The 12290-nt window shown below is 31.2% G+C and overlaps 1 protein-coding gene across 1 annotated transcript in view; it reads right to left on the reverse strand.

The window, feature by feature from the left end:
* The window catches only part of black (glutamate decarboxylase-like protein black), a 27688-nt gene extending 20175 nt beyond the window's left edge, over nucleotides 1–7513 (reverse strand). Inside the window, exon 1 of the mRNA XM_014423001.2 lies at nucleotides 7375–7513. Coding sequence (XP_014278487.1) covers nucleotides 7375–7479 — 105 coding nt within the window. The 5' untranslated portion in view covers nucleotides 7480–7513. The remainder of the gene's footprint in view (nucleotides 1–7374) is intronic.
* Nucleotides 7514–12290: the final 4777 nt, after the last annotated feature.

The raw sequence follows: 12290 nt of genomic DNA on the forward strand, positions 1-12290 counted from the left end.
GTTGTTATCTCTTTTGTTCTATAGCCTTGATAAAGACCTGAAACTCAGGTCGAAACGTCGGCATAAAATAAATAAATATGGTTTTGTTTATTTATGTGGTTCTTTGCTGACCGCACCCCCCGACAAACTTCATCAAGTAAAAAAAAAATTATTCAAAATTACAAAAACCAAAAATCGCTTTATATAAAGTAGTCTGAAAATATTTCCTTTGGAAAAATGTAAGTCAGATTCGTTTTTAATGTCCACAAAAACCCTTCAATATGAATTTTCATAAAATGCAAAAAAGATTTTTTACCTGCCTCACTTCAAAACGCCCATCGCTCCTAATTGTCTCAATAGTCAACCAATTTTTCTTTATGTGAAACTGATTTTTATTAATGTTTTATTAATGTTTGCGTATGAATATGAATTTTCTACATGCAATTTTATCCGTACCACTATAAATTAACACTTGTTAATTTATTTTAGCACAAATCATCAAAACTACTACTCTTACGATTAACGTCATTAACTACTTTATAGTGCATTAAAATAGCTTTAAAAAGAAACGTCGGTATAAATAAATAAATATGGTTTTGTTTATTTATGTTGTTCTTTGCTGACCGCACCCCTCCCCCCATGGCTTTAATTCGAAATAGAAAAATAGACAATTACTTATGTGAAACCATTTTAGATTTAAAATATAAAAAGGTTATATATAACATGGGCAATTAGCCTGTAGAAAATATTTTAAAGAATATTACATCAATATTTAGGGTTATCTTCTTGAAAATGGTCTGAGGGCCGAAACGTTAGAGAATTTCTAAAAATAAATATTGAGAGTATATTTGGATCAAAATTGTGTGTTTTACTAATAAAATAAACCACTCTCAAAGAATCATTAACCTTTAATTCGAATGGTTTTTGAGATATAGATTTCTCAAAATAAATTCACAAAGAACTGATTTTTCAGTGCATTTTTTATGAAATATTGCTTTTTAAAAAGCTTTATCTCGAGAACTGTTAAACGTAAATAGCTCTACTAGGTCTCCATTTTTTTTTTTATTTACTCTACTTTAAATAATGTCCTCTTAGGTTTTCTAGTGCCGTTAGTAGTTTTAAAGATATAAAGCTCCGAATGAAAAATTATTATTTTTTAACAACAGCCACCATTTTGTATTCCCTCTACCTATACTGACATTTTCTCCTCCTGGGCTCTTGTACTAAATCATTAGCCACATAAATATGGATTTGAAAATAAAATAAAAGTTCTAAAAAAAAAAATGATGAATCCGAAAATTAAAAAAAAAAATATTAATTCTAGAATACTATTAAATACCTTTTGATTTCTTAAGTTTTATGGAATTATTCTTTTTTCTTTCCTTAGTCGTTCCAGCGAAAGAATGCTAACGATAATTTTTCCTAATGCCCGGTTATTTTCCTCATCGCTCAGAAATCTGTTCTAAGTAGAGCTAAGGGATTCCCGTGACGTCACTAGACCATCTACCCCACGTTTATAGTGAATGATTTAACAAGATAATTTCTACCTCTTTAAAGATCATTCATATCTCTTTGGAAAAGATTTTTGCTCCTTGTAGAGAACATTTGTTGAATTTTTGAAAATAAAACCGCTGGATTCACTAAAATTAAATATATGTTCTAATTTAACAAAATAACTTCATAAAAAATTTTGATAGGTATTAAATAAAAAACACCGCTATTCTTTCGAATACTTATCAGCAATATTGACAAAGTTTTATTATTTTTTTGTGTTCACATCATCATCACAGCAGTATGACCAACAATAGGGGTATTTATGATCTTTAGTTTAACATGCTAAAGCGTGTTAAATTGAAAAACTTATGTTAAATGGAGAAATATTACCTTCTTTTACCATGTTAAAACAATATAACATTTAACATGGCTGAGTCTGTTACTAGATCTGTTAAATGGAGAATGACGTTACGCAACAGACCAGCTGAGCTTGTCACGGTTTTATTTGTTGTTGTGTTAGGTTACTTGCTCGTAGTTTGTGTTTTTTTTTCTTTTGCCTTGCGTTTTATACTTTTTAAACAAGACAATCAGTAGCCAAACTTTTACACTTCTACTTTTCACTTATTTTAGGCATGTTGTAATAAATTACTGTAATCAAAACTTTGAAGTAAACAATAACATGAAGTTTTGGAAGTAAAGGTTACTTAATAAGTTGCTCAGAAATCCGCTAGGAGCTCTTATGCATTTACCATTTAACATGACTTATGTTATTAATGACAAATGATTTACATATAAAGGCTTTTGCCTAAAAATATAAAATTAAAGTTGATTTTAATCTTGAAGGGAACTAAGTATTTGAAGCCTACGCTTTTCCTGATGACCTTGGGAACAGGGCAGAAGTTTACTATTTTTTTTGGAGGGGGGGGAATACGGAAAAATTAATGCCACCAATATTTTAATTAAAGGATTCGATTAAGTTTATACGCACTACGAGTTTTTACATATTGCATCTTTATAGTTCTGCAAGATTGAATATTTTTACTAAAATAAAAAATAATGTTATTAAAGGGACACAAAATATATAGCAATCACTAAATAACGGTTTCTACTCACAAAGACTGATCACTGTAATGGTGATGACCAGTTGCAGAGTAGAACGAGGCCTCAAGGCGGTTTGTCTAAGCTGGGTCATGGTCGAATGTTGACTTAGGAAGATATATACATATATTTATATATATGTATAATGACGTGTATATATATATATATAAAACCAACTTTTTAAAAACCAACATCTCGGGAATTATTGAACGTAAATAGGGCTCATATTTTAGCAAATTTACTCTACTTTAAATGATTTTCTCTTAGTATTTTTGAGGACAAAACCCCGAATGAAAAAATTAATTTTTTTTAACTTTTTGAAATAGCCGCCATTTTGTATTCCCCTACCTATTACTGGCAGACTCATCAATTTTTACTAGTAATTATACATAATTTTCATTTAAGTAATCAGAAATTGGGGTGAAATAACTCCCCCTTAGGTTGTTGTTGGTATAGCAAATCGATTATAATTTCCAATTTCAATAGATTATAAAATTTAATAAAAAGGAAATTAAACTTAAAATGTTAATATGAAATTAAATTTTAAAGTTGAAATACATACAATAAGTATTTAAACATAATACAAGTATAATACACTAGCAGTGGCTGAAAAAAAGTAAGCCAGACTGTCTGGCTGCGATGATAAGACCTTGGGATCAGCTAATCGCGATGAAGGGGACCCTTCGGTGTTCTTGAACGTTCGTTATTTCATATCGATTTAATTATATCTTAATCGATAGTTAGATCGTAAAGTTAATTTAATGAGTTATAAAGGCCTTCTTATATTAAAAGTGAGATACAGGTTTAATGAAAAGTATAAACATCTTGGACCGTAGCTCAGGGGTTAGACGCAAGTTTAACGTTCTGAGGTCTGTGAACGGTGTAGGTTAGAGTCCGGCCTTGTGGGGCGTTGAGTTTTTCATCGAGTGCAGGTCCCACAAAATGAAAAACTTCATCCCCATCCCCATGATTTTGATTATCTGTAGATAACCAGGCAAACATCACCTTCGACGTGCATAACCTAAAAAAAAAATCTGGTGCGCGCATCGCATCTTTTACTTACTAACCTACATAAGTCTCCAAGTTTTTGTGTAGGTTAGATGAAGTTATCGTAATTTTTGTGATTTTCGAAATAATTTTGTTTACTATTATTTATTTATTGACACTTACAACTGCCCGGGGATCACCCTCCCCTAGTTGGTATGCATTTTATATCCGTTTCACTACTAATAAAACACGTTTTTTGAGATTTTCAGGGACATTATAATAATAATATTCTTTATTTATTCTGGGATTGATCCCTTTAGAGTAATATACAGGCGGTCAGAATTGGGCTTTAAAGCCTTAGAATAAAGTAAAAAATAAACGTCATAAAATATAATAAAATAATGAATTTGAAAAGATAAAAATGAACAAAAGTAATTAAGAATATAAAAAATAAAATTAAAATAAAACCATATTTCATATCATAAAAGAAAAAGGTGCAGCTGCCTCCTTCCCCCGAGTAGTTAAAAAAAATTATTAATTTAACACAAAAAATTTTTTTTCCAAGCAAATAATTGCAATAACTAATAAAGCACTGCGACAATTATATATAATGTTCTTAAAAGTTTTTTTTCATTCTCTTTTTCCGTGCTGAAATGTCACAACCTGATTGGCTGTGGCTTGCTAATCAATCACATATCAAATTTAGAAAAATCAATTACCACAAGACTCTCCGATTTATAGTACACTTATTTAAAAAAAAAAAAAAAAACAGTAATTTTATTGTAAGTTTCGGGGATTGATTCCCGTTTTCAGTACTAAAAGTAACAACCTCAAATATATAATTCTTATATATAATTATTATTATATATATTTGTTTTGGTATAAATAAATATTTTTTTGTTTATTCATGCTTTTCTTTGCTGACCGCACCCCCCGACCATCTTCTCCAATCAGTAATCTACGGTCAACTATCTTCACCTCATTATTATTTAACATTATTGATAAATTTTTAACTGTCCATTTAAAACATTTCAAAGATATTTATGCATTCATTATTTTTATTTTCCTTGATTTTGAATAAAAAATTATTAACTAATGAAATTTCATTTATCTTATTCTTTTTTCTAATTGTTCACTAACTACGTATACTCAATGATCTCCATTCATTATATCTGTCACCCCAGTCAATATGTGGTTAAGTCGAATTTTGGTCAAAATGAGTTAAGTGGTTTAAGAGAATCACAGAGGCAACATCTTCATTGTGCATAAGTGTCTAAGTCAGTCAACGTTTTAAAACAGAGTTATTGCGATGTGTTTTTTTCAACGGTCGGTGAACAATTAGTTAACTCTATTATCTAATTAGTGATAAGACATATCAAATTGGTGTAAAACAAGTAACAAGTTACCAACGTTTTGGTAGTATTGACGAAATTTCGATGATTTGCCACAAACACCTGATTTTACATAAATGTTTAACTTTAACTTTAAAAGTTGTCCCCTGAAAAGTAAGGAATTTTGACTTAACCACATATTCACTGGGGATAGAGATATTACGATAAAATTAGCAATATATGCATTAATAATCTACAATACATTATATATATAATTTATTAAGATATACCCTTTTTTTTTCATTATCTTCTTGTTTCATTTTCTTTTATTATTATTCATTTTCTTTTAGTCCCTCTTTAGTTTTATTTTCATTACATTAGGTATAATCCTACTTATTGTATATTGTATAATATTTTATTTATTATATATTTTATATTTTAGTTTTATTTCTAATCAAGTTCACTTCATACTTATTACGAATTCCTTAGACAATTATTATTAGTTTAATTAATATTCGTATAATTATTATTCACTTCATAAGTTCATTCATTAAATTTTTTATTCATTTTAGTATTTTTTATTTAGTTATTGAATTAATCGTTTTGTTACTAGAAACTCATTCGTATTAGGTTTATTATAGCTTTGTTTATAAGTTTTTTTATGGCTCCACCTTTACATCTGTTTTTTTCCACGTTGCTTTTATATCCTTATATTAACTTTACGTACTCTATATCTTTTTTTTAGTCTTGATAAAGGTCTACAGTGGGGGCCGAAACGTTGGTTATTAACAAATAATTGAAAGCTATTTTATTATATATTTATATAAACTTTTTTATATTTATTTACAGGAAATTAATTTTCACCGTTTTGTCACTTCTTTATTCCTTTTTTGCACCTGGAAAGCGTTTCGGGCTCTTTTAGAAGATTAAAAATCATAAATACTGATAATTGACCGTATTATTTCAAATATGAATAAGATGGTCAGGGTTGCGGTGAAAAAGAACAAAAATATTTAACAACTATTTCTTTTCCGACGTTTCGCCTCATTTTGTAGGGCTTCATCAGGGCTGTTCAAGATCATAGCTTTACATCCCTTGACAGCAAATCATGGATTACTATTTTTGTTATTTTTGACCGCAACCCCGACCATCCTCTCATATTTAAAACTAAAAATTAATTTTTATATATTCCCAACAGAATATAAGTCCTAAATTTTTTTTTAAAAATTAATTTTGTTGTTGTTTTAAAATAATATTTGCCTTTTTTAATACATTTCCTTGTCCACTCACCTTCCATGCATTTTATGTCCACTCACTTGTTGTTCAAATTTCAGTGAACCGGGAAGTGCATTAAAAAAGGCAAATGTTATTTTAAAACAACAAAATTAATTTAAAAAAAAGTTTAGGACTTATATTCTGTTGGGAATATATAAAAATTAATTTTTAATCCTAAATATGAGTGGATGGTCAGGGTTGTAGTAAAAAAAAAAAAAAAAAAAAAAGTAATCCATGATTTGCTGTCAAAGTTTGTAAAGCTATCATCTTGAATAGCCTTGATTAAGCCCTAAAAAGAGGGACGAAACGTCGGATAATAAATAGCTGTTAACTATTATTCTTTTTCACCGTAACCCTGACCATCTTATTCGTATTTGAAACTATACGGGCAATTATCAATAATTTATTTCAGTTAAGAAATAAATTAGGACTTATATTCTGTAGGGGACATATAAAAATGACCTTTAATCTTCACTGAGAAGATTGTGTCTTAAGAATCTAGAGATATATTTTTTCTATTTTTTAGCTATTTAACTAGCATTAATTTGAGCGCTGGCAGACATCTGTTCGTCCAATGGAAAAATGAAGTTTTTCATAAATCAAACTTATTGTCCGAACAACTATAAATCTATTTATTTTAGCAAATATTATGAAAACTACTATTCCTACGAAGGTAAAGGTCGTAAACTTCTTATAGTCCATTCAACTAGCTTTAATTTGAGTGCTAATAGACATCTGTACGTCTCATAGTTCCTGAGATATAGATTTCTCAAAATAAATTCACTAACTACTAATCTTTCAGTAGATTTTTAAGAAATTTGGCTTTTTAAAAACCTATACCTCGAGAACTATTGGACGTAAATAGCTCTTTTAGGGCTAATATTTCAGCAAATTTACTCTTCTTTAAATAATGTTCTCTTAGATTTTCTAGTGCTGTTGGTAGTTTTTAAGATATAGAGCTCCGAATAAATAATTAGTGTTTTTAAGGTTTTGAAACAGCCGCTATTTTTTATTCTCCCTACCTATACTTGGCAGACTCATCAGTTTTGACTATTAAAGTAAACAAAAATTGGGGTGAGATAACTGCCTTTTTTTTCTTCCCGGCTCTTGTACTGATCATTTAATGTTCTAAAACCGCTTTGGGAACTTATAATTCGTTCATTAACTAAGTAATAAAACTGCTATAAAGATATTATCATTACTAACTGACCTGCTCAGCATGCTCTAGGACGACCTGCTGTACCCTGGTCAGGAACCTCACGGAGGTGTCTGCTGGACCACTGGCCGCGAATGTCGAGAGCTCGGAAGCGGGCATCCTGCTACAATTGTGTTGGCTCTCCGCTCCGCACCTCCAATATATACGCGCTCTCCAGCCCCCTCCTTGGGGGCTCAGGGTCGCACTCCGATCTTCGGGGAAACTGTTCTCATTTGGAGAAAAACCTAAGGCTGGGTTTTCCAGCAATATCTGGGACAGAGACCAGGTCATCTTTTTCGGTTAGGAAATATGAATAATATTAGAAAATATATTTATGAGAAGTTGGGGTGCGGTCAGAGAATAACACAAATAAGTTATTTATTTATTGCTATTTACAACTGTACATTATAATACATTCAGTAAATTTGTATGAAATTGGTGAATGAAAACAATCTTCCTTATTTAAATATATTATTCCTTATTTCACATACAACGACGTTTCGGGGTTATCCCTCATCTTCAGGTTGGTAGAAAACAAATTCAACAAAATTTGACATGTGCTTACAACATTACCACTATATCACATTATTCATTAAACTATTTACCTGATTAACTTTTTTATATATAATATATAATTAACTCCTTCTTTGTCATTTCATGCTAGTATTAAACATATTATTGTCAATAATTAAAAAACATTTTATAATATCAACTATTATACATTTGTAATCAAGGAGAATAATTACCTCCCTGAAGGTTATCTTTCATTATGATAACAACCAAATAGACTATAACAATGATCTCCTACCTCTATTACCAAAAAAGATGAACAATCTAACTAAATTTAACAATTTTTATATAATAACAAACAACAAACATAAAAGAAATCTAAATTCTATAACTATTATACAACCCTAAATTGTTAATTTATTTACTGTATCTATATAATGTGTGCATAAAGTCTTGGTGTCTGTTTTGAAATTATTTATTTTAACTTATCTGTGTTATTCTTTGATCGTACCCCCAACCATTTTCTTCTCATACATATTATCTACGGTCAACTATTTTCTCATCATTAGAAAATATATTAAAGGAATATGGTCCGGGTGCGGTCAAAAAAATTCAAATAGTAGAAATATACTATTTTAATGAGCCGTATTTTCCTTCTGAAAAGTAGATCTTATTCAGTTTTTCCACCTCACTGTTAAATCCCAACAACGTATTTTCCTTCTGAAATGCAGATCTTATTCAGTTTTTCCACCTCACTGTTAAATCCCAACAACGTATTTTCCTTCTGATATGCAGATCTTATTCAGTTTTTCCACCTCACTGTTAAATCCCAACAACGTATTTTCCTTCTGAAATGCAGATCTTATTCAGTTTTTCCACCTCACTGTTAAATCACAACAACGTATTTTCCTTCTGAAATGCAGATCTTATTCAGTTTTTCCACCTCACTGTTAAATCCCAACAACGTATTTTCCTTCTGAAATGCAGATCTTATTCAGTTTTTCCAGATATTAATGCTTTTTCTCAATTTAAATTGAAATTTCCAATTCATAAATCTAATTTTAACACCTTATGTAATCTACACAAGCGCCTCACTGTTAAATCCCAACAACGTATTTTCCTTCTGAAATGCACATCTTATTCAGTTTTTCCAGGCTCATTAAAATAGTATATTTCTACTATTTGAGTTTTTTTTTACCGCACCCGGACCATATTCCTTTCATCTTTACACACGGTCAATCAATAATCTTCCATTACTATTTTTTTGTTCTTTTTTGACCGCACCCGGACCATATTCCTTTCATCTTTACACACGGTCAATCAATAATCTTCCAGTAGAAAATATATTGTTTGCCGAAAAAGATGAATTTAAAGTTTTATAATGGAACTACGATTATCAGATTTTATGATTTTGAATTAGACTAAAAGCCCCTAGGCTACTTAAAAGGATGCTAAATGGTGCACCAGGAGGAAAAAGGAAAAGGGCCAGACCCAAGCGTCGGTGGCTGGATGATTTGAGAGGGATGGGAAATGACAATTGGAGGAGTCTCGCTGGAGACCGCGAGGAATGGGAGAGAATGGTGGCAGAGGCCCAGGTCCTACAAGGACTGTAGCGCCCAACAGTGAGTGAGTGATTGAGTTGACTATTTTGATCTGGGCTATCGTGTACTGGTTAATGGCAAAATTGGAGGAGTCTCGCTGGAGACCGCGAGGAATGGGAGAGAATGGTGGCAGAGGCCCAGGTCCTACAAGGACTGTAGCGCCCAACAGTGAGTGAGTGATTGAGTTGACTATTTTGATCTGGGCTATCGTGTACTGGTTAATGGCAAAATTGGAGGAGTCTCGCTGGAGACCGCGAGGAATGGGAAAGAGTGGTAGCAGAGGCCCAAGTCCAACAAGGACTGTAGCGCCCATCAGTGAGTGAGTGACTGAATTAGACTAAAGTAATAATCCTTCTAATATATGTAGATATTATAAATAATTTTAACGAAAATTCAAATTAATAATTATTAATTAACTATTAAATTCAATAAAAAATATCTCTCTAATTTTTTTTTTTAAGTTGTGACATATAAACGGTTTCACGACAAATTTCCAATACCAGAGGTTTACGAAGGAGCTGGAATAGGGACCTCTTAAATTAATTTTTAAATTTCAATTTCGGGACTGCTTTACAAACTCCGTAAATTCCTACCTCCTACATATTTTCTCATCATCCGTTCCTTTCTTACGAATAGATTATTCCAAGTAAACCACAATGGTTCCTATTCATCCCTCTATATTCGCTGGTGTTCCTCAAGGTAGTATCCTCGGTCCCATCCTCTACACCGTTCATAAAGCTGACATCCCAACAACTCCTAACACTATCCTTACCACGTATGCTGATGACACATGTGTGAACGCTGTTAATAATAACCCTTTGATTGCATCCCAAACTGTCCAGTCCCATATCACAGCCCTCGAAGAATGGTGTCGAAATTGGAGGATAGTAATAAATCCCAACAAATCACATTTACTCTTCGTCGTAAACCTGCCGACTGCCCTACAGTATACTTTAATAATGTGGCTCTTACCCCTGTAAAACAGATTCGTTATCTTGGATTACACCTGGACAAACGACTAATCTGGAATCCTCACACAAGACTGAAAAGACAGAAAACTGCACGCAGATTCCAACTATTACAGCACTTACTAGACAAGCGGTCTGAACTTCCAACTGGACATTGGAGTTGAGCTTTAGGGCTCCACTAAACCTTCGGATACCTCTCGTATTCAATCCTTACAATCCAAAATCCTTCGTAAAATCCTCAATGCTCCTTACTTTGTCTCAAATAAAATCATACATAAAGACCTTAATGTTCCCTATGTAACCGATCTGGCCCGAACCAGATATCACTCCTTCCATTATAAACTTCCTAAACACTCAAACCCCCTGGTTTCTAACCTTGCATCCTCTTCCATTCCTGACCATCCTCCGAGGCTCCGATCCTTTGATGTAAAATGTTATTAGAGTACTAGCAATGGGTAGTTTCTCTACACGCCTGTAACACTCCATTTTAATTAAGATCAAATTTACTGGTGTAAATTTAGTGGATGTAACCGCGCTTGGGATTTTCTTGGGTAGTCTGATACTTTGTGATTATTGTCTATGATATTGTGTAGTGAATGTATTATATCATCTATTGTATTGTATATTTCTTTTTCGTATGTATATAAAAAAGGCTGTCTACTTATAAAATTTTACATAAATAAAAACAATTTTATATCTTCTCCAATTTTTAATTATTTATCCATTATCTTAACAAAATAGAAGCAATGAACTTTTAAAAACGAATAAATTTTAAATATATAATGAGGTATTTAAACTAGTAAATTAACTGTTTAAACTGACAGAGTGATAATTCATATCTCCTAACCCTTGTGCTACAAGTGCTTGATGAACAAAGGAAGCAACAAATGTCATTATCTATACACTTGCATTGTTTGTTTTTTTCCGGTCCAAACTTCCAATCCATTACAAAAGACAGACCTACATGACTGTAATAAGGCCAATCTGGACATATGGAGTTGAGCTTTGGGGCTCCACTAAATCTTCAAATTCCTCTCGTATCCAATCCTTACAATCCAAAATCCTTCGTAAAATCCTCAATGCTCCTTATTTTGTCACAAATAAAATCATACATAAAGACCTTAATGTTCCCTATATAACCGATCTAGCCCAAGCGTTCGATTTACTCTATTTTCATTATAAAAAGGTAGAAAAGAAAATAAGATCACCAGTCTGAGTTATAGATGACTAAAATTCCTTAATAAAATTTTTTTAATAAAAATTTCTTTCCTTCATATTTATAAAAAACGTTTTAGTTTAATTACCTAATCATATAATTTCTTTATAAATATATAAATTTTGCTATGTTAAATCAAAAATAAACTGCCACAGTTAATTAACAACAGTTGAAAAAATGTATTTTAAATCGAATAGATAGAATTTTATAATATATTATCTTAAATAAGAGTTAATTATTGAATCCAAAGTTTAAAAAATTATGTAATTAATTAAAACACGGAAAGCACAAATAGTTATCTGTTGGCAGTTCTAAAATAATGCAAACTTAAAGCAAACGTGTGGCTGCATCACAAGTGCCCTTTCATTTGTGTCCGAAAACCCACACCTCGCCCAAATTGAGGCCAACGTTTACCAGCCAATGCAAATAACCCATCCACATGTTTGAACATGCGCGAATTTGCCATGTTATGTCTACATCATTAAAATGTAGATTTTTTTTTTTTTTAGTAAAAGTATTTACAATAAAATTTAATTTTATAATACATTTTCTTTTAAATTAGTTTATCTACACTGTCAAAATGGGGACTAAATATTAACTGATTACACTTATTTCAGATTCAATTCATCACAAATT

Source organism: Halyomorpha halys, unplaced genomic scaffold (genome assembly GCF_000696795.3).
Source record: "Halyomorpha halys isolate HHAL.00 unplaced genomic scaffold, Hhal_1.1 Scaffold398.1, whole genome shotgun sequence".
Classification (NCBI taxonomy): Eukaryota; Metazoa; Arthropoda; class Insecta; order Hemiptera; family Pentatomidae; genus Halyomorpha; species Halyomorpha halys.